General features: G+C 47.1%; 1 protein-coding gene across 1 annotated transcript; it reads left to right on the top strand.

Moving 5' to 3' along the window:
• Nucleotides 1–3: 3 nt before the first annotated feature.
• Nucleotides 4–26,334, top strand: ST13 (ST13 Hsp70 interacting protein). Its single transcript, XM_036759623.1, has 12 exons — nt 4–671; nt 10,825–10,882; nt 13,573–13,648; nt 13,755–13,825; nt 15,933–15,999; nt 16,729–16,813; nt 17,058–17,168; nt 19,856–19,958; nt 20,652–20,768; nt 21,756–21,804; nt 22,889–23,016; nt 24,122–26,334. The coding sequence occupies exons 1-12, from the start codon at nt 178–180 to the stop codon at nt 24,248–24,250; spliced, it is 1,488 nt and encodes a 495-aa protein (XP_036615518.1). The 5' UTR covers nt 4–177; the 3' UTR covers nt 24,251–26,334.
• The last annotated feature ends 813 nt before the right edge of the window (nt 26,335–27,147 follow it).

The following is a 27,147-nucleotide window of genomic DNA, read 5'->3' as shown; positions in this document are numbered from 1 at the left end:
GGCGCGCGGCGCGGAGCGATGGCGTCACAGGCGTCCGGCCCTGTGGCGTCCCGGGGCGCGGCCCCACCCGGCGCTACTCCGGGGCTGCCTTCCGAGGGCGCCTGAGTTGCCAGCCCGTTTGCCTGCCGCCCGCCACCAGCCCACCGGTGTCCACCAGTCCTGGGAGTCCACGGCAGCATGGGAGGAAGCGTGTGCGCCAAACACGGCTGCGCGTTCGGGCAGGCGACGAGCTCGCCCGGCGGGCTTCTAGAAGGTTCGTGCGCAGGTGCGGCGGGGCGGGGCGCGAGGGAGGAGCCTCCGCCAGGACCCCAGGGCCCCACGAGACAGGCCGGGGGGCGGAGCCAGCCGCCGTCCCGGGCCCAGTCCGCTCCCACGTTGCGCGCCCGCCCGCCCACGTCCTGCACCTCCTCCGTCTCCGCCGGCGCCGCCTTCGTCACGCGCGAACGCGAGCTCGAGCAGCCGCCCACCGCCCTTCCACAGCCAGCTGCTGCAGCCCCCGCCGCCCCGGCCTCGGCCCCAGCCTCAGCTCCGGCCCCAGCCCCGGCCCCGTCTTCGCCTAACATGGACAGCCGCAAACTCAGCGAGCTCCAGGCCTTCATCCGGCTCTGCCAGCAAGACCCGGGCCTTCTGCACAGCGACGAGCTGCGGTTCCTCCGGGACTGGGTGGAGAGGTGAGGCCCGACCGGAGCGGCACGGGAGGGACGGTTGGGGAATGGAGGGAGCGTGCGGGGCGCGAGGGGCCGGGAGGCGAGCAACCGCTCTGCCCCGGCCCGGAAGGATTCCCCCCCGGGGAGGGGCACGCGTGCCCTTTGGAGCGAACGAGTGGGACACGCGTGCCCGGGCTGCGCGGAGCGGGAGGGGCGCGCGTGCCCGGGCTGCGCAGAGGGCAAAGGCCTGAGTACGCTGTGGGGGGGGGGGGGCGCGTGCCCGATGGAGCGACAGTGTGGGGCGCGCGTGCCCGGGCTGCCTAGAGCGGGAGGGTGGAATCATGCCCTGGTCGGGTTATTTCCGGGCACATCCAGTTCTCTCCCCGAGCGTACAGGCCCTCCAGGGGGTGGGGTCGGCGGCCCCAGAAGATTTGGGCTGGGGGAGGGGCGTGTCCGGGGGCGGGGCGGGGCCCTGCAGACCAGCCTGCGCTGCCCGAGGTAGGCATAGAGCGGCTCTCTAGGGAGCCTGGCCGGCCCTCCCATTTTTGGAGGGAGGAGACAGGGAGGGTGAGGGCTTCTGACCAAGGTCACACAAGTGGTGCCAGGTCCAGTCTCCGATGGGCCTGGCTGTGGGTTAGGTTGGGATTCCCCTTATGTCCAGGAGTCCCGAATGCTACTTCAGCTGCACTTTTTGATGCTAATTTTGGCTCGGACAGATAACGTTCCCTAGGACCTGCATTGCTGGTTGCCTTTGGGTGCCCTGTTTCCTTTCATGTTAGTGTAAATCTGTATTTTGGTTGTCCTGGATCTTCTCTCCCCACCAGTGCCTGCCAACCATGCGGGATTCTGCCCCTAGCCTGTTCTCTGCTCCTCAGCCCCCTTTAATTGTCATCTCTCTTCAGAGAACTCGGTGAGGTCTCTTTGGATCACCTTTGGTAGAGAAGATGAGGCAGCCCATCCGTGGCCTCTCGAAGCCAGGTTTTCTTGTTTTTCCTCGGCCTCTCGACAGTTGACACCAAAACTTGGTTCATGTCTGTTGACACTCGTGCCCATTAGCTCTCCAGCTTCTGTTTCTGACTCTTCTCTTTGTGCCTTGGATTGACAATGTCTTTCCTAGAAGGCTCAGGCAGAGTTTTTTAATTCGCTTGATAGATCCCGTAGATCCTCTGGTTCTACCTGCAAAGAAAAGCACAGGCTCTGTTTACACGGTGATTGCAAGGTTTAATTTTTTTTTCTTTAATTTATTTCATTTTAGTTTTTAACATTCACATAAGCTTTTGAGTTTTAAATTTTCTCTCTCTTCCTCTCCTCCCCCCTCCCCATGCAGCGTGCAATCTGATAAAGGCTGTACATACACGTATTTATTAAACAAAATGGGAGAAAACTCAAGAAAGAAAAAACAAAACAAAAGAGAGCAAATAGTCTGCTTCAGTCTGCTCTCAGAGTCCATGGCTGTTTCTCTGGATGTGAATGGCGTTTTCCCGGAGTCTTTTGGAATTGTTCTTAGATTCACGCAGGCTCTCAAAGTCAGTCATCAAACAATGTGGCTGTTACTGTGTACACACAATGTTCTCCTGATTCTGCTCATTTCACTGAGCATCCGTTGATAGAAAACTTTCCAGATTTTTCTGAAGTCCGCCTGCTCATCATTTCTTATAGCACTATAGCATTCCATTACATTCATAGACCACAACTTGTTCAGCCATTCCCCAATTGATGGGCATCCCCTCAATTTCCAATTCTTGACCACCACAAAAGAGATGCTGTAAATATTGTTGTATTTTTGGGTCCTTTTCTCATTTTTATGATCTTTTTGGGATACAGCCCCAGAAGTGGTATTGCTGGGTCAAAAAGTATGCACCTTTCTTTTAGCCCTTTGGGCATGGTTCCAAATTGCTCTCCAGAATGATTGGAACACTTCATAATTCCACCAACAATGCATTAGTGTTCCAGTTTTCCCACATCTTCTCCAATGTTTATAATTTCCCTGTTTTGTCAAGTTAGTCAATCTGATAGATGTGATGTGGTACCTAAGAGTTGTTTTGATTTGCATTTCTCTGAAGATTTGATATTTTTAAAGAGGAAGATGAACCCAAGACTGTAAGACCAGTGAAAGGAAGTTATTGCTCAAGCATAAGGCATCTACTCTAAATCAACATTTGACTCTCAGCACAGGCATCTTTTTTAGAGTAAAATTTTCGAACCACGTTTTTATTGATGCTTTTAAAAACAATGCTGTCATTTTCCATCGACTCCCCCAGTCCACAGTTTTTTATGCTAAAATGAGTCTGTGATATTTTCACAAGGAGCCTTTTGTCCCAGCTCATCTGAGATTCTGAGCATCTTGTTCCTTTAACATTCTGAGAAAGATTTTTCCATTTTCATTCTTTAGAAATGCCCTACTTTATGATTTCCTCACGTAATAAGGACCAGAGAAGCAGCCTACCATTTGTTGTTTCATAACATTAGCCAACTTGAAGTGCATGGATTCTGAAATTTTTAAAGTTCAAAATTTTGAGAGACTTTTCCCCGTTTATTCAAATAAAGTGGATTTGTGATCTCTTCACTTATGGAATTGTATTAAGAGATGCAGGTGACAACTTATCCATCTCTGCCCAATCCACATAACCCTCAGTCTATACATACCCTCCCAGAAGTTAGAAACAGGAAGCTCACCCTAGAGCTAGAGGCCTTTCTTGATTTCTCCTGACATCCTGTGGAGTTGTAGTTGGCTGTGTGGTGGCCTGCTCACACTTGTGCTCTGTGGGGCTTATCTTTAGTTCTCAGAGGTGGAGGCGGTGCCCGTCCTGCTTCTGTGCAGTAATTCTGCTCTAATGATTAACTTGTAAAGATGGGCTTTTGCTGTTGTGGGGAACTTGGAATAAGTAAGAGGGTTTTACAACTTACTGAGTATAAACGAGACCAGTCTTCCTTTGCTCATTCATTATCCATCTCTAGCCTCTGTACCAGATCTAGAGGCACTGGAATGGGTTCTCTGGGGTTAGAGGTGTAGTGAACTCTGGCCAATTGAGGGTCTTCACCTGTTTGATCTTTTCCTGTGTGGCCAACCAGAGTCAGCTCCTTTGAGCTCATAAGCACCCATCATTCTTTGTAAGATTTTACAAAGGGGTTTATGTTTGAATCCAGCGATGCCCACAGCCATCTTCTCTTTGGGAAAGTCATGTTACTGCTAGCTAAAGGGCTTTCTGCTCTCTTCTGGGCTAGTTGTGGCCACTGGTTTATGTTAGTTTGACTTCTGGATGAAATAGTAAGTTTTGCTGCCATTTCTGTCATTGACCGTATTTGGTTTTCAGTAGCTTGTTGAGACATTTCTTCTTAACTGTAGGCTCTGTGGGCATTTTTTTTCCCTCCTAACTATGTTTATTGTAAAGTCTGATTTTAGTTCTGGTAAGTCGATGTTTCAGTTTTCCAGAAATATCAGTGATAACTTCCTCTTAATTGTCTTTCTGCCTATTAAAAGGTCGGTTTTGTTTTTGGGATCTTTGCTGGGCATGATTCTTAATTCACAAAGTATGACATTTCTTTTGTGCAAATTATACAGACTGTATAGCTTTGACTGTCTCTCAGTTCTCTCTCCTTAACCGTTACTTTCCTGGGGACTTCTGATCCTCACCTTTCCCACCTTTATGCGGTGAAGTCCTGAACTGTTAGAGTTGTTCTTCCCCTTCCTCTTCTGCAGCTGATGTCGGCATTGATTGTCATGGTTACCATTCTGCAGACACCTGTTGTCAGTACTGTGACCACCACAAATGTCCTGTGAAATATTCTTGTGGCTTTTGACCAGACATGCTCTTCTGACTCCTTTCGTTGTCTCTCCAAGCAGTACCTGTGGATTCTGGCTTGGCACTGACCAGGCGCCAGGCAGTAGGCTGAGTTTAAAAAGAAAGGCGAAAACCCACTCCCTCCACTCAAGAAACTCAGGTTCTAATGGGGAGATTACGTAGAAATAGCAACGTACATACATACCAGAGGTAGAGTGAATGAGAGGTGAGCTCTGAGGGAAGGCACTGGGGAGTGGAGACCAGGAAAATGAAATGAAAATTCTGCCTTTTGAAAAAGATGGAATTGAGCTGAGTCTTAGAGGAAGCCTAGAAGGAGTACATGCCAGGTAGGGGGCACAGGCCAGGCAAAGATGAGAAGTCGGGAGATTGAGTGCTTCATCTAGTAATAGCTAGTACTCTGGAGAAGCTGCATTTTAGAGGGCATGCAGGGGAGTCACATAAGAAGCATTGAGAGGCTTGTTGCCCTGTTGCCAAGGTCTTTAAGTGGCAAAAGGATACTTTATATTGGATCCCAAGTGGTAGGGAGCCGCTTGTTTGAATGGGAGGCTTACATGGTCATGCTTGAGCATTAGGAAAATTCCTTTAGCAGATGATTTGGAGATAGGCAAGCCACTGCCATAATTCAGCCATGAGGGTCTGAGCTAAGAGGAGGCTTTGGGTGGAGAGGAGAGGGGTGGCCAGTGTATGGAAAAGATGAGACTCAGGTAAGAAGGACTAGATTTACCAGTGGATTGGGTGTGTGCAGTGAGTGTAGGGTGACTGCTAGGTGGGGAGCCCGGAAGCATGGAGGGTGCCAGGAGAGTAGGGAAGAGAGGAGGACCTGGGGAAAGATCCTGAGACCTGGAGTCCTTTCTCTACACTGGATAATCTTACCTCGCCAAGATAGAGACTGGATCCCTGGAATGAGGAAATACACCCCAGAACCTTCTCTGTAGCTTAGAGAGGTGTTTAGGGCCTCACACACACACACAGACAGGTCCTTCGGGCTCTCAGGTCAGTGCTTGATCTCTTCCCCTCCTCAATTACACCGTTGTTGTCTAGGAAGTGTTTACCTGGATCCTTAAAAGTACCGGGGAGTTTGAGCAGAGCCATGACCTGGTTAAATCTGCCCTGGAGGAAGTCACTTTGGCAGCTGTGACCTGTGAGAGAGAATGACGTAAGACCTAATAATAGTTGGCAATATAGAATGCTGCTGTTAGCCTTGCCCCCCAGAAGGAGCATTCTGAAGGGGTCCTGACTTGTGGAGGTGATCACTTCTTCCTCAGATACTGCATCTCCCCTAATCTGGACATCACTCACAAGCACTCATTAGGCAGTCACAGCGTGTCAGGAACCTCGTACCGGAAGCTGTTGTTTGTCCTTCCTTCTGGAAGAGGACCGTGACGTCAGGAAGGTGATGCTGTGACACGCAGGCGAATTGGCTGTGCAAGGTGACTGGTGACCAGCCTCACTCTCTCCTCCGGAGCCATCCGGGTCCAGTGGCCAGATAGAGGTCAGGACGACCGGAGATGGCCCTGGATGCTGTGGGCTAAGGTCTTTCCCAGGTCTCAGTATGACTGAGGCAACACCCATTCAGTGATTAAGGTTGATTTCCAGTGAAACAGCAAAGAGCCTGAATCACTGGAAATATAAATAATAGCAGAAAGAAAAGCAGACCCTGGCCTCAAGGTGCTTATGTTCCAATAGAGGAAGACTGCCCACAAAAGGGAGCTGAAGGGGGGTCCCCCTGGAAGGCTTGCGGCATCCTTGAGAGGAACCGGCCACCTCAGCTGAGAGTAGAAGGTGCGAGGCCCAGGGTGAAGAGGCTTGTGTGGTGGGGGAGCCTGGAGAAGAGGGAAAGTAGCAGCTGGGGATGTGAGCAAGAGCACATTGTCCTCTGGAAAACTCGAACAAAAGCCAGCAAACAACCTCCTGTCCAGTCTGGCAGGCCTCACCTCACTTCGCTTCTCCACCTTGTTCTGAGCTTCACTGTTCTTTCCACCTGGTCACCTCAGCTGGACCCTCCATGTAGCCCAGCATTCCTGTTTTTCTCCTGTTTAATTTTTGGCACTTCCCACGGCCCCCCTGGGCTGAGCCCTCCATCCCATTATGCAGATAATATTACTGATAGCATTTAGACAGCTTTAAGGTTTGTTGATTACTTCATTAAGGCCATCTCCTTTAATCCTTAGAACAATCTTGTGAGGTAGGTGTTTACAGGCATTATCACTCTTTTGCAAATGAGGAAACTGAGGCACAGAGCAGTGAAGAGGCTTGTCTGTGGTCTCACATCTGGAGTCAGAGCCATTCAGTTCCCTCTTTTCCCCTACACTACACCTCAAAACCCCTCTTTATTTGTTTCCCCCCAAGATGTATGAAAGTACATAATATTTTTTTTTCAATTAACAAACATTTATTTTCTCTCCTTCCCACCTACATTCTCCCTCCCCCAAGTAGAGGGGGAGACAAGGAAAAACAAAACCCTTATAACATATGCTTAATTGAGCAAAACAAATTCTCCGGCTGGCGGTGCGCAGAGCCACATGTATAGGTCACAGTCCGTCTCTCTGAATCTTCTCCTCCTGTCAGAAGGGGGGGCGGGGCTCCCAGTCTTCATCGTTTTCTTGGTCAGTGCATCCGCCAGGTTTCCATCATTCACTTGTCAGCCTTCCTTAGAACATCTGCCATACCGTGTTCAGCCCTCCCCCGTGGATGGGTACGTCCGCCACAAGAGCCGCTCTCATCTTTTTGTGCACGTGTGTCCTTTTTCTCTTGCTTTGCTGCTTTCTTGGCTATGGGCCCAACAGAGCCATTACTGTCAAAGGCTGGGCTGGCTCACAGATCCTGCAGGGCGTGGGGGTGGGCCCTCTTTTCCTGCAGCCCCTCCAGAGTTGTTCACCTTTGTTCACTCTTCATCCTCAAGTTCTTCCTTTGCTTCGACCTCTGAGAAGCAGGCGGCCCTTCCCCTTGGGCCTTCCTGTCGCTTCTGGGAATCTGCACCATCCAACATACTCTTTCTATGGACATTTTTCCTGCTGCTCATACACAGAACACGCTCAGGTTTCCATCTGCCTCCCAAGATCTTACCTTGACTTCCAGACACACCTTGAGGTCTCTTCCCTCTCACCTCCAACCTTCTCCAAAACATTATCTACATTCACCACCCCCCACCCCCGCTTGCTGCCCAACCCTACTGCTTGCCCAGAACAGTTCTCACCTATTACACGAATCCCCCCCTTCTACTGGAAGGAAGCCTTTGCTGATCTCACTTCATTCCGGGCCGATCGCCTCCAGTTTATCCCGACACAGGTTCTGCATGTTGTCTTCCGCCTTAGACTGGGAGCCCCTTGAGGGCAGAGACTCTTTACCCTTCCTTGTATCCCCAGCGCTTAGCCCGTAACTTAATGAATGTTTATTGCCCGACTGGTTGCAGTTGTTGAAGACAATGGCCTTTTCCCAGACTGGGAAAAATACAGTGAGTTGCTCGAATGGAGCTGTTGTCAGATGGGTCCTGTTGGATGTCTGGATCTGTCTTTCAGATTTTCTGATAGTAGTCCTTGTCTGCCTCTTCAAGATGTTTTGTTTTTTCATCATGCTACTTCTCTACTGTGGGTCTGCCCTGTAAAATCACTCGGAATGAAAAAATACTCAGTCCTTCCTCTGTGCGCTGAGTGTTGGGGATGACAGCCCTTGCCCTCAGGAAGGTTTGAGCTGCCAGTCAGACTGGCACACCCATGGTCCTGAGGGGGCTGGGGCAAAGCAGATGGCCAGGCCTTGTCTTTAACATCATTGCCAACGATGACATAGCATCTCGGCAGGGGCCGAGAACTTTGGTGAGAAGAGCTCTCCTTTCTGGGTCTTCTGGAGCAGTGGCTGCAAACCCCTTGGGGCATCTTCCCGGGATTGTGGCAGAGGGCCCTGGGCTGGTAGCATAGCTATTCCTGAGGCTCTTGGGCTGTCTCCATCAGGGTCTGAGAGGAGATGATGGGGCGGGGGCGGCCTAGCCTGGCCCCCACCCCCCAGTGTCCTGCTGCTTCATCTAGGCTGCCCTGCATTGTGAACTGGGATTGCTCTGGGCATCTGGCCCTTGCTGCCATTGGCTGAGCTCCTGTGTACTTCAGGTGATTGATGGTGGTGGTGAGGAAGTAGGTTCTTTCTCTACAATGATTTTCCTGTTCAGTGATGGCTGGGGGTAGGGCGGGGTGGGGGGGGGAGGCTGGAAGTAGTGGATGGTTCAGGAAGTGGGGTACTGTGGTTCAGGTCCCTGGGCTCTCACCGGCATCAGGGCCCCAGGGAAAAGTGGTGGCCTTTCCACTCGTCTTGTGTGTCTCTGTGTGGTGTTGGCTTTGAACACGGCTTGCTGAGCCACGACCAGCAGATGGTACTAGTGGAGGGAGGCCCTGGAACAGTCACATTGATGGGGTATTTCAGGTGGAATCACTGGAGGTATCTGGCTAACATCCTTCAAATTTCTTTTTGTCCATTTCGAAAGCATTTATGAAGTGCCAGTTGTGTGCATGGCCTGGTGTCAGGTGTTAACGGAAACAAAATAAAGAGTGCTCCTCTTCTGAAGGAGTGACCAGGCCACTGTCCGTTGGGTCAGATCACAGATGAAATTTTGCATTCAAATGAATTATCTGATCATAAGTGAAGGGTGATTGACGTCCTGCCCACCTGGCGTACTAGTCCCTGTCTCCCCCCATCACCTGCAATCAAGTCATTCCTGCGTGATGAGTTATTAGTATTTTTTGTTTTTAATGTTACCTTCATGTTCATGCATCTCTCCCGTCTCCAGAGATTCATCTTTTGTAACAAAGAGTAAAAAGGAAGGGGGAGAGGGGAAGGTCAGCAAAGCCAAACACCTGATAATAAATCCCCAGCCCACTCTGCAGAGGACTGGACCATGCCAGCCATACGAGTGAACATTTCCTAAGTGCCAGCTGCGGCCCAAGTAAGGCCCTGGGTTTGATGCTGGGCATTCAGAGGTGAAATGTAAGCAACTTCTGGGTAATTCCTTTAGGCTGACAAAACCCTTTCTCCACCTTTCCATCCAAGGGCTTAGTTTTATATAATAAGAGAGATAAGAAACAGATAAGTGACAAATCCTGATTAGATGCCCTTGCCCAGAAAACATCCGGAAAGTTCTGAGAGAGTGAAATCCGCCAGAAGGGCTCAGTCCCCTTACAAATGAGGGCTGGCTGTGTTGGCATGAATTTTAATCACACAAGGTGCCCTGTGGGTCGTCATCAGGACTTTGAATGGATGCTAGTCATAGAAAACCTGGCCTTTTATGTCGTGTTTAAGGTATACAAAGCATTTCATTTTCTTTGAACCTCAAAAAATCATCTAATGTATAGGTTTTGGGATAAGTTTCTTCTAATTTTATAGATGAAGTAGAAGGTTCAGCAGCTCAGGGCCACACAAGGACTTGGGTTCAAATGTGGCATTTACTACTTGTTAGCGCTGTGTGTTCTTGGGAAGTCCTGGATAGCCTACCCTGCAGGGCTCAGTTGACTTATCTGTAAATTAAAGAGACTGGCCAAAAAAGCTAGCTGGGCTCCCCTCCCCTTTCGAAGCAGCCATCCCATAATTCTACCCAGAGCCTGTGGCTCCAGATTCATGGCCCACTCACTTCTTGTTGGAGTGGTGGGAAGAGTCACGAATGTGGTTATTGCAGAAAGAAGTGGGGTGAAGAAGGAATGAGGTGGTCAATCGTACCAAATCCTGCAGAGGTCAAGGGAGAGAAGTATTTGGAGGGGGAGGGGAAGACAGTTGGGGAACCTTCTGGAGGTGACTCTGGGGCAGCTAGGTGGTGCCACAGAGCATGGGACCTGGAGTCGGGAAGACTTACCTGCCTCGGGCACTTAGCGGATGTGGGCCACAGAGCCGCCCTGCCAGAAGTTATTATAGTCTGTTTTAGATATGTCGGTAATAAGGCAAAGAAAGTGTTGGGGAGACGGTGGTCTTTTTGCTTTTTGCTCCACTCTGGCTAATTAGGAAAAAGCTAAATGTGTGTAGTTCACAAATGTTCCGTTTAGTTTAGGTTTTATCGTGTGTATTTCTTCCAGGGTAACCCGCCGATAATTATGAAAGGTTTTTTATGGCATTAACAAAATGCCAACTGAAATGAATACTGCCGTATGCATAGTAGAATAGAAAATGATGTACATGAAGCTTGCAGTCTTTGTGCATGGCTTGCTTTTCAAGTATACAAACACTCACCATGTGGCTTTCTTAGCGGTCCCATCTGGCTGTGATTCCTCCCAGGCATCCAGTTCTTTCCTAGTGTGTAGCTGTTTGTCGTCAGCTATAACGGCGTAGTACAGCTATTTGTGTTGAGATGTTTAATGAGTACTTTTGTTAAAATTCAAACTTTTTTTCCTTTCTTTCTCCAGTATGGGTGGTAAAATCCCACCTGCTCCACCTAAAGCGAAATCAGAAGAGAAAATCAAGGTAAGTAGAGATTAATTCTAGTTTGATCATTGTGAGCAAAACTAACTTTGGCTTTCTTTTGTGTTGTTGATTTATTTTCATTTTTAAAAGTGTTTTATTCAGCCAAGATCTGCCTCCCCCCACCCAAAAAAAAATTGAGAACACAAGAAAAACAGAACTCCTCAGTTAAAACACATTTCTACATTGGCCACGTCTTAAAAATATTTGTCTCATTTCCCGTTCTCAGTCCTTCACTTCTCTCTGTCGGTGAGTAGGGTATTTCCTTGTTAGTCCTCTGGAGTCCCGGTTAGTCACTATGCTGATAAGACTTCAGCACAGTAGCTATTCCATCATACTTAGACACCATGACTTGTTTATCCATTCTCCAATTTACGGACACTCCCTCAGATCACTAACTCAAAAAGTTATAAGTATTTTTGTACGTCCTTAGAGTTTGTTTTGCTTAGGACTCCCCCAACTCAATCTACCCTCCTTGTAATTCCCTTCTCTTTCCTGCCTGTTTCCCTGTCGAGTGAAATGTATTTCTGTAACCAACCTGGGGTTGGGGGTGGTTAATGTATGTGTGGTGTGTTTGGACCGGAGTGAGGTTCAGGTGTCAGGCCTCACCATCCCCACCCCAGTTCCTCTTTGTATAGCTGTCACTTATATACCCTTGCTTTGTGAGATAGTTTAGCCTAACCTCCTTTCCTCCAGAGTGTATTCCTCTTCCCCTCCATTTCCATTCTTTGCTTAAGATCATCAAGACATAATAGAACCACTCTTAGACTATGAGTCTGTGGGCTCCCTCTATGACCCCTGATGATGACGGGGTTCACAGGGACCCATGTACCCTCCCCCCATGTTTGAATGGAAGCTGTCTATCCCTGTTTAGTCCTTTATCTTTAAGTTCATTTGTGTTTACCTTTTCATGTTTCTCTTCACTCCTGTATTTAAATCTTAGTTTCTCTGCAATTCTGGTCTTTCCATCATAAATGCTTGGAAGTCCTTTTTTTTAAAAGGTCCAGCTTTTCCCTTGTAACAGTATCCTAAGCTTTGCTGGGTCAGTTATTCTTAGCCATATGCCCATTTCCTTTGCCTTTTGGAATGTCATATTCCAGGTTCTCAGTAGCGGTGGCTACTAGATCATGTGCGCTCTTGACTACGGTCCTTTTTATTTAAATTCTTTCTTTCTTGCGGTTTGCATTAATTTGTCTTTCCCGTGGAAGCCCTAGATTTTGGTGATGATGTTCCTGGAAGTTCACATTTTGAGGTTTCTTTGAGGATGTGACTTGTAGGGTCTTTTTTTTTTTTTTTAACTTTGTCCTTTGGTTCTAAGAGGTCTGGGAAGTTTTCTTTCTTTAAACATTCATTTTAAAAAATTTTGAGTTCAAAATTCTTTCTCTCCAGCTCCTTCCCCACCCCATTCATAAGGCAAGCGATACATCAGTCATACAAGGAAAGGCATGAAAAACACCTCCATAGTAGCCATGTTGGAAAAACCAAACAAACAAAAAGTCAGCTTCACTTTGTACTCAGAGGTCATCAATTCTCTCTCTGGAGGTGGATGGTATTTTTTGTCATGGATCTTTTGGACCTTGGATCATTGTCTTGATCAGAGTAGCTAAGTCTTTGTAAGTCAATCATCACTATTGCTGCTTCTGTGTACGTTGGTCTGGTTCTGCTCATTGTACTTTTCATCAGTTTGTAGAAGTCTTCTGAGCAGTTTTGAGATTTCTTGAATTAGAATATCTAGATTCTTTTGGTTATGGTGTTCAGATAATCCAAGGAGTCTTAAATTTTTCTCCTCAGTCTGTTTGCTAGGTTGGTTGTGTTTATTATGAGATACTTTATGTTTTTCTTTTTCTTTTTTTAGTCTCCTCCTTCATCCCTTCCAGGAATTCTGGTTGGGTTTGTGCCCAGGCTGTGTTTTTCTCTGAAGCTTTGCTTGTAGATGTGGAGTCATTCTTTCCTTCTCTCTCTGGGTTTGTGCCTTGAGCTTCCCTGCACTGTTAGAAAAGCTCTTTAGGGTGGGAGTCTTTTATTTGTTGTCTGTCCTCCCAGCCTCCTTCCTGACTAGAGACTAGATGGGTTCTACACAATTCTGGAGGGAAGGTCTGGCCTGGTCCTGTTGCCCCTTTCTTGGGATATTGAACGTCCTGTTGTTTCAGGGTCTTGGGGACAGCTCAGGCTGGGGATGTTCCCAGAGTGGTCTGACCAGGGCAGAGTCTGCTAGCTCTGCAGACTAGATGCTCCTGGACTTGGCCCCTGTTAGCCAGCAGGGAAACTCTGGGGGTTCAGGGCAGCAGAATTGTAGACTCTTCTTTGGTCTGGGATTCTCACTCTAGCTATTTCCCTGCAGCCTGGGCTAGAGGCTGGAAATGAGACCCTGCTCTGCACTTAGGGTCTAAGCCACATTGCTGCTGCTGCTGCTGGCACCAGCAACTTCTGAACTTCTTTTCTCAATAAACTGCCCAGGACCTCCCTACCCAGCAATGCCACTGCCCTTTTCACTCTGCCTTGGGACTGGGTAGTGGGCTGCAGGTATGCCAGTTGGAACCTTTCTTAAAGTTTAATTCTTCTTTTAAGCGAACAACCAGGATTCTTCACCACATAGAGTGTTTCCCCTGCCTCCCAGCGCCTGCCCTTGGTGCTTCGGGCAAGTTCTAACAATACTGAGTGGAGCCTGACTTTGTCGACTCTTCTTTTGTCAGGAGGAAAAGACTGAAAGTAAGAAACCTGAAGAATCCCCCAAACTAGAAGAGCTCGAGAGTGAGGAGAGTGACGTAGGTGAGGAAGGCACTGTCACCTGATTATCCTGGCTGGGGTAGGGGTGGGGAACTCATCACGGCTTCCAGATTGCTGAGAGACTGGGTGTTTTTTCTGCCTCCTGCAGAGATCGATAATGAAGGAGTGATTGAAGCAGATACAGATACCCCTCAGGAAATGGGAGATGAGACTGCTGAGGTGAGTTCTAGGCCTGCCAATTGTGTGGGTGGTTGTGCCACTGCCTCTTCCTCTCTGTGGTTCTGAAAACTAGAACGATTGTTAAGTGCCTACTTTGTACCAGGTGCTGTGCTAGGAGACAAGGATCAAAGGTGAGAATGCCTGTACTGTCAGGGGAGAGAGCTAGTGCCCCTCGGAGTAACCTCAGGATAAGTACGTGGCAAGAGATGAGGACCAGGAAAGGCTTCCTGAGGGACAGGTGGAAACATTTGGATTCCTTGAGGTAGAGAGGATGGTTTTGCCTGACTGTAGAGGGTGGAGTAATGTAGATTTAGGCTAGGGAGGGAGGTGGGGGCACTGCTCTAAGGACTTTGAACAGTCAAAAGGAGGAATTTGTAATTTTCTTCTGGAGATGAATGGGAACCCTTGGGAGTTCTGGAAGTGATGTGGTCATGTCAGCTCCTTGAGGAAAATACCTGCTCTGTGTTGGGTGGACATGAAGAAGGGGAGGCCAGTTAGGGGATCATTGCAGTCTTCAGGCAAGAGGTGGTACCATTGTGCCTGAGCTAAGATGGTAGCAGGGAGAAGGGGGCAGATGCACGGGGTGTTGTGGAGGTAGAAAGTCGAGCAAGAGTTGTCAGCCCAGTTTTGACTGGGTTAGGGTGCAGGAGAATGAGGAGTGGGGGATTATGCCATGGTTATGAGTGAATGCCTGGTAGATAGAGGTGCTGTACCTCTGTGAATCAAGGGTGTAGAAGAAAACCACATTGAGCTATTTCGTACATGCTGGGATAGAAAGGTTTCTGGGACATCTAGGTTCAATGCCCAGTAGGCAGTGGGTTCTGGAAGTCAGAGGGTGGCATGCCTGTCCAGAGGGCGCATATGAATGATGAGCCAGCCAAGGAAGCTTGGCAAGAATTTTTTATGGCATAAGATGAATTAAATACATTACAAATTTAAAGCATTTTGAGATGGGTCGAGAAAGGTCCTAATAACAAAAGAACATGCCCTGAAGTCTGTTAAGAGGGAAAAAAGGCTGTTGTAGAAGGTACTTTTCATAGATTTTGTTTTTTTTAATGTCATAAGGAGAAAAACTTGAATACTAATGAGCAAATTTAAAAAAAAAAATCCTGGTGGGGAAAATAAGGCGCTGAACGGAAGGCTAATCTTGGGCAAATGATACAGAAATGTACTCTCTGCTGCCATAAAACATGTGCGCTTGTGGAGGGTGCCTTTACTCTGGCCACACGTTCGTGACTTTTTTATGGGCAGAAATGATGAAGCAAGTGTGCGTATATAAGTTTTGATTCTCTCGCTTCAATTTAGCGTGACTTCACTTCCCTCCCTTTGTAGAAGGACTTTTTGAAGGAGTGTTGTTTGCGGTTTCATAGTGAGTGGTGGGAGTTGTCTCAAAAAAAATTCAGGCAGACCACCTCTAATCCAAGTATAGGCATTTACTGAGGATTGACACCTCTCAAAATCGGGCTAGCTTCCATGAGGAGCCAGCAACTTAGTAAGAGAGCACAGGCAAATTTATAGTGTAATGTTTGTGATTACAGAACACAAATTATGAATGTTAAAAATGCAGGGGGGGTTTGTGAAGGGATTAGGTAGTAGGTGAGGGGTCCATCCTAGGGTTTGGTGGTCATCCTTCTTCCTGATTCGGTAGCTGTTGTGTTGTAGTCCTGCCATGGGTTAAATGGTTGGTGTGATGGTTGAGTACAAAGACACACCCGTTCAAATGATGTGAGTTGGATCTGGGGGCAGTGGCTATATTGATTCTGGGGGCCTGTGCTGTGGTTAAAGCCAGATCGTATGGTCCAATCAGGGCATGCCCAGAAGGAAGTTAAGAGTATTGGGGCTGGGGGCAGCTTTACTAGAATTCCATCAGTATTGTTCTGTGAGTAAAAGTTGGGGCAGGTGGGGGCTGAAAGTCTTTTTCTGGTAGAGGTTGGCTAGAAGGAAGAGCTGAGATGGGGGTGATCCTGGCTGGAAAGATGCTCCTCCACCCAAAGTGGGGGGTGTCGGCTCCAGCTTCAAGCACTGCCTCCCTTGCCTGGAGGCTTCCCTCTGTGCCCTTCTCACCCCTTCCCAGACCAGATGTAATTGATGTTCTCTCTTTCTCCAGATAACGGACGAGATGATGGATCAGGCCAATGAAAAGAAAGTGGCGGCCATTGATGCCCTCAATAGTGGTGAGTAGCGGGCGGGGGCTTCTCTGATGTTCACAGAGTGACTGAAAAAGTCAGGAGGTGCCTGCCAGAGACATGTGCAGGTGCATTGAAAGAAAAGTGTCTGGTCTTTCCCCCTCCCAGTACCTTTGGGAAAGATCTGGAAATGAGGTGTGTGAATGAGTCTCGAGAGCCACCAGAGGGAGAAAACACTGTGCTTGGAAAGCTTCTTAATCCGGAAGGTGGCGGTGCTGCTGCTGTTCCTCAGCTGAGGCCTGCAAGCATCCTCGGTGGGGGGCTTTCCTGACCCCCAGGCCTCAGCCTCTGCTCTCCGGCACTGACGATCTTTCGCTCCTGTTTCTCTGCCCTTGTCCAGACGGGGCTGGTTGTAGCAATCCTGCTGTTTTCCTAGGTTCCCTTAATGGGATATTTGATGAGTCTCCAGCCCAGAAGCCTTTTCTATTAGGGAGAAGGATACAACATTGAGAAAATAACAAATGTTGGCCCCACGGGGCTTTCAGATTTAACAGTTCATTTCCTTCCTGGGCATTTGCAGTTCAGGAATCAGACAGAGCTCCTTTTCTAACAGCTCGTTTCGCACACTTATCTAACTAACCACTGGCCTCACCACTTGGTGTGAGAAGAATGTTGATGACTTCTAAATGTTATGTGGAAAATATTGGGTAAAGAAATATTACAAAAATGCTGAAGTGGCTTTATATTTTTTGCTTTTCCCCTTGGTTACTACTTTAGGTGACCTTAAGGCTGCCATTCAGTTATTCACAGAGGCCATCAAACTGAATCCGCGTTTGGCCATTTTATATGCTAAGAGAGCCAGGTGAGGAGCCCTAGGATGTAAAGTAGCAATCACCTCAATGCCCTTCCCCTCCCCCCTTCTTTTCTGGTTTGTGGGTCATTGGATTGGGGGGAGGAGGAGGAGGTTCCATGTGGGATTCTTCAACGTTAGCTTTTCCTCTTGTCATAGGGACTATTGTGTCGAGCTTTTGTGAAATTGTTCTTGAAAATGTCTAAGTTTTATCTGAAAAAAGAATGCTTTATAATGCCACATCTCTCTTTTTTAGTATCTTTATAAAATTGCAAAAGCCCAATGCTGCTATTAGAGATTGTGACAGAGCGATCGAAATAAACCCGGACTCTGCCCAGCCCTACAAGTGGCGAGGGAAAGCCCACAGGTGAGAGCGGGAGTCTCTGGGCTGGTGGTGGCCTCGGTGACACAGTCGGTCCCATTGCTTAGCGGGACAGACCCCTTGGGGGGCAGGGGGAAGAGTGAGCAGCAAGAGGCTGAGCACCACCACAGTCCAGCCAGGGCCTCCATCTCAGTTGAGCCATCTATCTTCTGCCCTTTCTAGGAGATTGAGGGTTTTTTCATTAAATTAGTCATCATTTAGACCTGCACCTGTGATGTGCTACATTGAGGGGTATAGCCTTGGTGGTGAAGAATTTGGCCCCTAGCGATGGGTCCTTAGGCTCAAATGGTGGGGCCTAATCCTAGTAGTAGGGCTTCCAAGGCCCAAGGATTATCAGCTCTGTGACTCTTCTCCCTCCAAGACTCTTCTTCTGGAAAAATACTGAAGTCCATTTTTAGTGAAATAACTTCTGGGTGTACAGAAAGCACATTTCCTTCGGCTCGCTTGTTATGTTGAGAAGTTAGATGGGAGTCGAAAAGGCCATCCTCCTTGACTGTAAGGAATGTGAACAAGAAAAGGAAGCAAGAAAACAGAGGTGACTTAGTTTCCAAAAAGAGCTTGACACTGACCATCCAGTCCAGCCAAATCCACATGGAGAGCAGGGGCACCTGGGGGAGATCATGAGCTGAGGAAACGGAGAGGAAAACGGAAGGGTCCTTTAAGCACTGAGTCAGTGAGGAAGGCAGGACACCATCTTCGGAGCAGAGGACAAAGGAGCCATCTAATGGGCACCAGGGTTCAAATCCAGCCTCAGATACTTCCTGGCTGGGTGGTCCTGGGCAAGCCAGTAAACTGGTGGCTGCCTGTTTCCTCATCTTACACCCCTCCCTCTCAGGATCCGGTGAGATAATACTTGTAAAGTGCTTAGGACGGTGCCTGGCACATTGTAGGTGTTGTATAGATAGTTACTGTTGAAGTGGGGCTGGTAACATAGAGAAGGCAGAGATCACTTTACTTCTTGGGGGATTCGAGAGTGAAAGCCTTTATTTGGTTATCAGAGAGAGAATGAGCCATCAGGATGATGGTGGGTTAGAATTTCAGCAGGCTGAGATGGGGGAAAGAGAAGATTGAAGTCATAATGAGCTTAGCTTTCTTCCCCTAGCTGAGAGGATATTGTGTCTTCCAAGGCGAGAACTAGGCAGTTTGTATCCCTGGTGGTGTGGATCAAAAAGAAGACCAATGAAATGATTGGTAAATTGGAGACTGGTGTGCTCCCGGAGAGACTGCTCCTGCTGTGATTTAGACCCTATTGATAGGATAGAGGTGGTATTTTTTCCCCTCAAGGTCAGTCTTAAACTCTCTTTTTTCTTCCTTCCTCTCCATCAGTGAAAACAGAAGCAGCCAAATGAGCAGAGCTTTGGGTGATCCTAGAGTAGGTGCGGGGCAGGAATGGAGAATTAGGCTGGAAAGGAAGCCAGAGTCTTTGAGTGACCAGCAGAGGCTCCATTGGGAGGCAGCGAAGCACTTCGATAAGGGAATGACAGGGCCAGACCCAAACTTTAGGCACATCGATTGGGAGACTAGGTGTAGGGAAACCAGGGAGGTGGTTTGCACAGTTCAGGGAAACCGTGAGGAGGCCTGGAATGGGGATGCTTGTGTGAATGGAGAGAAAGGGAAAGATGGAAACTGTTGTGAAGGGAGAATCATTGGGATGTGGGCAGCATTCCCCTGTGCTCTTTCGTTTGCTTCTGGTCTCCTCTCGCTGTGCAGTCATATCCGACTTTCCATGGCCCCTTTTGAGGTTTTCGTGGCAGAGACGCTGGGTTGGTTTGCCATTTTCTTCTCCGGCTCATTTTACGGATGAGGAAACAGGCAAACAGGGTGAAGTGACTTGCCCAGGGTCACCCAGCTAGTAAGTATCTGAGATTGGAGTCTTCCTGACTCCAGGCCTGGTCTGCACCACCTTTCTGCTAGTCCGTAACTTCATTTACAACTACTCCAGTCATTGTGTATGCGTCAGTGCATATGGCTTCACGGTCACACCATTTTTATTGAGCTGTGCCCAAAATGAGTTCTGAATCCTCCTGTTTGTTATCAGCTGGAGTGTTTCAGGTCTCGGCGCTAACCCATAGCCCATCATCCGATGCCAGATGAGTTGCTCGTTAACATTAAGGGTCCGATGACAATGAGCTTGAATGAAAGTGCCCTTGGGACCAATCACGTTTTTTAAAAAACAAGTGAAAAATAACAATTTTCATCGTCAGTTCTCTGAAAATTACTGTGGGGGAAAGGATTGAGTGTATTCCCAAGTCATCTCGTGTTTTGTCATAACCTAACCCCCTCTTCCAGAAGACCTGTGGCTGGGTGGAGCTCTGAGGGCTTTTCCCATTAGGGTATTTTTTTTTTCATGAAAAATTGAAATAAGTAATATTTCTTCTTGCTTAGTTTTTCCTTCAGGCAGTATCCACCTACCCTTCTGTGACCAGAAATAACACCAGTAATTTTTCAGTTGTGTCAGAACTTAGAGTCCAACAGTGTAGTTAGTGTGAGAGGTAAAGCACGAATCAAGTGAAGACCACCCAGAACTACGAAGGAGCCGTGCTTTTGGTTCTTACCTGGCTCATTCAGACATTTAGAATTCTCTTTTGGTTTGCTTTGGACTGAAAAGCAAGTGCTGTGGCCCACTGTTTGAGGGAAGGGGAAGAATTTCTCCATTGTTAAATCCGTTGTAGACTCCTTGGCCACTGGGAGGAGTCAGCCCGTGATCTTGCCATGGCTTGCAAACTGGACTACGATGAGGATGCCAGTGCCATGCTGAAGGAAGTCCAGCCAAGGGTAAGTGAAGATGCGTAGCTGGGACATAGTCTCACAACATCCCGTTTGCTGGTCTCCATGGAGAAGGGGGGTGAAGGAGGCAGATACATATGTGCAGCAAGATTAGGCAGAGCAGAAATCCATCCAAGAGTTGGGTGGTATGTAACCCAACCATGATAGCCAGCCTGGGGGCAGGCGGAACGCCGTACTAAAAATGGTCCCTGGTAACGTGTTGGTATGAGCCCCAAAACCAGAATTGGTTCAGGGTATTTGCTTTAGGAAGGCCGGGATGTGTGTGACCCTCTTATGGAGAGTTCCTTCAGGTAAACTGAGGACCAGGAAGACTTGCTGCTCTGGTAGCCACTGTGTAGAGGTGCCACTGTGACCACAAGAGAGCGCTCTCCCCTTCTGACTTTCTGAGCTGGTCTTGAGCTCATGACCGCAGTTTCTTCCTGCTATATAGTAGTGTTCTCATAAGTTATTGCAGTTGGGCCTCTTCTCATCAGTCCTTCATTATTGGCCTTGTAGGAAATAGGTTGCCAACAAACAAATTCATTATTTAATTGGCTATCTCAAATTTTTTAGGGTATTTGGTCAGGAACAGTCTTACATTTTCAGGGGGCAGCAGGGAATTAGATTTCTTGGGTAATGGTTGTCCAAATGTTTTTTCCTCCTTATTCATACATATATTTTTTCTTTCTATCATTCTACCAGGCCCAGAAGATTGCCGAACATCGGCGAAAATACGAAAGAAAACGTGAGGAGCGAGAGATCAAAGAAAGGCTAGAAAGGGTGAAGAAGGCTCGGGAGGAGCATGAACGAGCCCAAAGGGTAAAGTCTTTGAGCCAGAGATGTGAGATCAGGGCTTGTCATTCATGTCCGTCCTCTGTATACATCCACAGGATCATAGTGGTGATATAAAGAGGACATGGCTGGGGAGTTTGTAACCTGTGTGGGCATAGTTTGTATCCACTCAAGGTACCTCTTTTAGTGAGTGGGTGGTTCCCACCTGAGAGCAAAAGGAAGCTTAATCAGCCTGTTCCCTGTCTTGGGGCAGCTTGTCTTGGGGCACCTCATACAGTGGGATTTCTGCCTACCATGCTGAAATTCAGACTGGGCATTACTGTTCTTTGGTCCAGCCTAGTGCTTCTCTGCCCACTGTTCCCATCAGACAGCTCTGTTCTGGGTAGTAGTAGTATAGGATTATAATTTAATTCAGCAGAAAACTTCAAAACTGACCCACTACCAAGATAAACGTTTTTGTTCCAAAAGGTGTTTTTCCCCTCATTTATTTCATGCCTCAGTTTGACCATTAGAAAGAATCATAACTGCATTCCCAAACGAACAGCCAATCCTGAGTGTGTGAGGAGCCTCTTGTATGGAGAGCCAGGCCCACAGAGATCCTGGGCACAGGGAGCGTGGGAATGTGATGGGTAATAATTCTGCTGACCCCAAATAGTGCCACTTGTTTATTGATGGGCTTTGCTTCAGGTATTTGTGCTGGTGTTTTAATGCTAGCCTGTTGGAAATTCTACTGTCTTTGGTGAAGCTTTTTAAAATCTCTGAGCAAGCAGTCATTTATCACCTACTGTGTACCAAGAGCTGTCCTAGGTGCTTGGGTACATAAAGACAAAAAAGCAGCTCTAGCCCTTGGGGAGCTCATACTGTACTGGGAGAGGCCGCTGCACCACAGGGCCAGCTTCCTGCTGAAGTGCTCCTTGAGCTCTTTCAGACATCTCCTTGAGTCAAGCGAGTAAGAAGGCGTCAAGATGATTCCTCTGGAATGATGGACTTGTTTTTTTTTTCCCCTTTTCAAAGGAGGAAGAAGCCCGGCGAAGCTCCGGAGCCCAGTTTGGCTCTTTTCCAGGTACCACCTGATAAAAATTAAAAATGTCAGTGTTTTGAATTATGGAACCAGATATTGTTTTTTAGCTACTCCTGGAAGAACGTTAATCTTTATTATTATAGTTTCTTTCCAGAAGATTTCATTCCTACTGTCTTGTGTCCTGTACTCCTCTCATATTCTTTAATTCTTTTAAAATATAACAGAACTTTTGAATTCGTAAGGACCTTAGATCACCTTCTCTGACCCTCTCATATGACAGATGAGGAAATTGGTGCCCCAAGAGATGTAATGATGAACTCAGAAGTCACACAGCTCATGGCAGCGATGAGAGTCTTGTGACTCCCAGTACTAAATTCTTAATACTGTATCTGCCCTCAGGGATCAGTGAGTAGACAGTACGAAAGTGTCAGTAAAAAATGCTTTTCTGAACTCCACGAAACCTTCAGGTTGCTACAGTGGAATTTTCTTGCGCGTGTATTGCACAGGCTAACTTTACAGGATCTAGAGAAGAAATGGTATGTGTGGTGCTCTGTGTGCCAGCTATAATCTTACATCACAGGAAAACAGGATGGGGAAGGAGGAGGCGTGAGATCCAATTTGAATGGAGAGAAATGATGCCCAGAAAGCTTAAATGATAGCCAAGATTCATTTTTCTGGTCAGAGACAGACTTGAAATTGAATCAGGTATTTCCGCTGGGTCTTTAAATGGACTTACCACTTGCTGAGACTGGGCCTGATTAAAATGTAATTGAGAAATATTTAACCAAATAAATAAAAGTACAGTGTAGCCTAGGTAACATGACATTTTAAAACTAAGTATGCAGCACATAGGGATCCTTACATATAGGTTAGTGGCCCCGTTTCTATTGGAGTTAGATGCCCCAGGCCCAGGCTACAGTCTGGGGCCTCAACATGAAAGCCAGTGATTAAGAGAGTATGAGATAGACCTACAGACTAGGCCAGGATTATCACTTAGTGGCTGTCTTGGGATGTGGTTGGTCAGTGAGTGGTGAAGAGCAGGCACATGTTCCAGTCCTTGGGAATCCTATTTTTAAAAGCGTGGCCGCTGTTCTGTGACTTTGTTTGTTGTATTCTTCTTTTGCAGGTTTTCCTGGAGGTATGCCTGGGAACTTTGGAGGCATGCCTGGCATGGGAGGGGCCATGCCTGGGATGGCAGGGATGCCCGGGCTCAATGAGATTCTTAGTGACCCTGAAGTGCTTGCTGCCATGCAGGTGAGACTTGTGAAAATACATCATCTGCTGATTCTTTTCTTACTAGGTGTAGGAAGAAGCAATTCCATTTGCTCCCATTACCAATTAAACCGTTCTAGGAATCACAGTTACTCTGTTGAGTGGCTAATTGCTCATTCAGGGAGCTCCTGAAGCCCCCACAGTGCATGGGGGAGAGACACAGGTTTATAGTGGAAAGGCTTTGTGAAACAGACCAGCTACAGACTCCACCCCACCCCCCCCATCCCCCATTTTCCATCTTGACTGTGACTTAGTATCCTTCTCACCAAAGACTAGCACCCAAGGATAGCAGGGCATCCAGGGGCTGTGGCCATACTGTGTTACTGATGCTGTCCTCCACTGCCCCCTTGTGGTCAGCAGAGGGCAGCTTCTGGTCCAGGTGTGTCATCTTAGGTTCAGCCTAGCTGAGTCTGGAGATGTGTCCATCATAAGGTCTTTGCCACGCTGCCTCATTCTAAGTTGTCTCCTGAGGGGTGGAGGGATTGGATCAGGGCAGGGAGGAATGGATGACCAAGGGCTTTCCTTGGGTACAGTCGTGGAGGCTTGTTGTAATGCTGCTTCCCTTTTAAACTCAGCATAGGTTTGGAATACTTGCTTTTCTCTTTGTGTTTCTTAAAGTTGTTCTACAATTACTTAAGAAGTTTTACAAACGGTGGCTAATAGAACAAGAAGACAGCTCCAGTGTCCACATCTTGGCTCCCATGGGGGAATGTGGAGATTTTCTGTACTTGTCCTATGCTATCACCGTGCTCTGGTAGCATGGCAGGATAGCCAGGAAGTAGATCTCGATTCCAGCCATAACCAGAGTCTACAAGATGGACTGACAGGAGAGAAGGGAGCGGGGCTGGAATCAACCCAACCATTGTACTTAAAGATGAACTGGAGGATCATTTGTTCTTTGTCACCTTTTAAGAGAAGCAGAGAATTTTGAAAACAACTGAAACCTTGGGTCAGAAAGCATAGTGGCCAGCTGACAGACTAGCGTCCAGATGAAGGGGCAGCAGGATTTAGGCTGACAGATGAATTTACCAGGGGCTTTTCCCCCCAGGAAAAGTCTGTCTAATGGGTGTTACAACTTTGTTTGCAGGACCCAGAGGTGATGGTGGCGTTCCAGGATGTGGCACAGAACCCTGCGAACATGTCCAAATATCAGAGCAACCCAAAGGTTATGAATCTCATCAGCAAATTGTCAGCCAAATTTGGAGGTCAAGCATAAATGCCCTTTTAACAAATAAAGCCCTTACTGACGGAAAAACAACCCAGATCACTTAATGGACCTCGCAATAATACAAACCAAATGTACCTCTGACCTTCTGGTGAAGAAAGCTGGGGTGCTTGGAAGATAATCCCCCCCTCCTCTGCCCCCAGTGCAACAGGAGCATTTTACAGTGATTGGTTGGCCATTAGTCTATCAGATGATGATGTCCTGCTCTGAATCACAAACTTAAACATAAAAGCATTTTCCAAAACTTTAAAATTACTTAAAAGAGAAAGCAAAGATAGTGTATAAAATTATTTTCTTTACTGATCATTTTGACTTTCCCTTGGACTTGATTAGATTTCAGGGTGAGGAAGAAGAGACTTATATTAAAGATTTCTTATCTAGTCATGGTGGGAAATTGGACTAATCAGAGAGAGGTGAACATTCCTCATAACTAAAATTTGAAGTGGGCTTGTGCCTATTGGGGATTTTTGATTTTTTTTTTTTAATTCTGATGTGCTTTTTTAAAAATGCTTCTTTTGATGGCAAAACCAAATGTGGGACCACCAATGATGTAGTAAGTACTTGGGCAGAGACTGGAGCTTCCTGCAGTGAGGGCTGGGGGATTGTTCTCTCCCATGGCATTGTGGGGGGGGAGTTCACCAGTCAACCCCTGCGTTGCCATGAGGGCATGTGTTTTGGGAATGCTTTCTGTGAGGGTGGCTCACCACCTTGTCATCTAGGCTCCTCTGTTGTCCATATGTTACTGTAAACATTTGTGTTTCTATTTAGGGAAAGGAAGGAGGAAAGTCCTTTTCTTCTTGGATGTGAATTGATGTCCTCACCTGGCCCCCTCAGGGCTCTATGTTTTGAGTTTTCCGTCTATTTTATTAGGCTAAAAATAGTCCTCATACAATCAATATTTATGAAGGCCACCATTCAAAGTATACTTAATTGTACAAACATTGCCGAATGCTTGGCTTAATGTAAAATGCAACACTTACTGTTTCTATGTGTAGGCTAATGCTCTTAACTTCTCATTTGGCCAAGAAATTTCATTTTTATTCATTGGGACCCTGAGGACCCCAAGCATTACTTATTTTTCGTCCTGAAACACGGAGGGAAGAAGTTGCTGGTTTTCTTTCTTTTACTTGGGAGCTCTCCCTTGAAAATTATATTTGCATTAATCTTTCCATTTTGGGGAAGGAGGGCATGAGGACTGGATTAGCAGATGCATAAACATGTAGGTGAACTTGGCTGTTTGATCCAATATTAAATAACGTGATTCATGAATAGATTAGATTTGTGATTCTTTCTGCATTGTAGGGTTGTTTATTTTATGACAGATCTCATCACTGCTCTTTGGTAGGGAGATGTTCCCTTCAGGAGGTGGTAGCTGTTGCTACAGCTGCCACCTATGCTTTCCCTTCCTCAGTTTTAAGTAACAGTAAGCTGGGCACCATCGAGAAAACAGCTCTGGCTCTCCCATCTAAAGATATTCTGTGTGATATTCGTGCACTGCCTGTGTTGTCTTTTAAGGACAGGAGTAGTTGGGACAGTAGAATGAACATGGAACATTCCTGAAATAAGTCATTGGTAAACTGATGACACTCCCCGTCCCATGTAACTGGGCAGGACGGAGGCAGCACAGTTGTGCAGTGATGGAACACCCTTGCTCAGGCAGTGACGCCTGGGCTTTCCCTGTCCGTATGCTCTCCCTTCTTACGGCCCCCAGCATGACACCACGAATCCTCCCAGAGTCCTTGGGAGTTTTTCACTTGGTTTACTAAACCTTACCTCCTACATTTAAGCAATGCAAAAAGCTTGTCACAGTTGAGTTTGGGTAAGCCATCTTGATTTTAGGAAAACGGCCTGTGTTCAGAGTGTGTTGAGTTTTATTGGTTTGCAAATACCAAGCTTATTCTCCAGTTGTCTAGGAATGCAACATAATAGCCAAGCTTGTCATTTTTTTCTTGTACTAACAACCCTACAAGAAAGAAAAATGTGAAAGGAGTTTGTTTTTTGTTTTTGCTTAAAAATAGAAGTTATTGGATATTTCTAGTCGCCTTCACAAATAAAGTGTGGTTTTCAAACCAGAAGTTTTTGTATTGTCTCAATTGACCAAGCCAGACTGGCGTAAAAGGTGAGGGCTCTCCCTCATCTTTTTACCCAGCTCAGGGGCACTGATGGCAAGGGGCTGTGTCTCTGGGAAGGTAAAGAAGAAAACCCCCTTGAGGTAGAGATGGGTAGCCTCAAAAGTTAGGCTGTAAATCTTGTCAGTCTCAGGAGGTCTTGTGGGCACTGCCACTGGCTCACCTGCCATTGCATTCAGCTTCCCTCGGGTTTGGGGCAGCTTTAGTTCTTAGTTTCATAAAGTAGAGGTTTAATTTCAGTATTAGGATTTGAGAATAAGTGCTTGAGGCCAAGAAAGGGATGAAAGGTGTGAGGTCAGTGTTCTGGGGGTCTGTCTCAAATGTCCATTCATCAGACAAGTTGCCTGCTGTGTGAATTGGACTAGTCAGGGACTAGTAAAAATGAAAGTGTGAACACAGGTCCCAAATGTTGGGCCCTCTGGAAGGGCCCAGAGGGAAGAAGTCCCAAAGGAGGAAAAGATCCGTCTTCTGGAGAGGGAAAACGGTACAGATGTTGGCAAGTTTGACATTACTCATGTCTCCAAAATTCGAGTCCTAAAATTGCTTATAGTCTCCCAAGGATTTAGCAACCAAATTACTGACTGAGCAACTGATAAAAACACTGGACAAAGTAGGAAACGTGTTCTAGATTGTTGGCCTAGCATGGACTAAGCTCAAGATATTTCTGTATTTAAAAGGCAACATTGATACAAAAAGCTAAGTTATAAGATGTTGGCCAAATGTGTACAAAATATTTTTAAATTTTAAAATGACTAGAGT

The sequence above is a fragment of the Trichosurus vulpecula genome, chromosome 5 (assembly GCF_011100635.1).
Source record: "Trichosurus vulpecula isolate mTriVul1 chromosome 5, mTriVul1.pri, whole genome shotgun sequence".
NCBI classification, from domain to species: Eukaryota; Metazoa; Chordata; class Mammalia; order Diprotodontia; family Phalangeridae; genus Trichosurus; species Trichosurus vulpecula.
The sequence above is the reverse complement of the archived record's forward strand: the minus strand, read 5'-3'. Positions and strand labels throughout refer to the sequence as shown.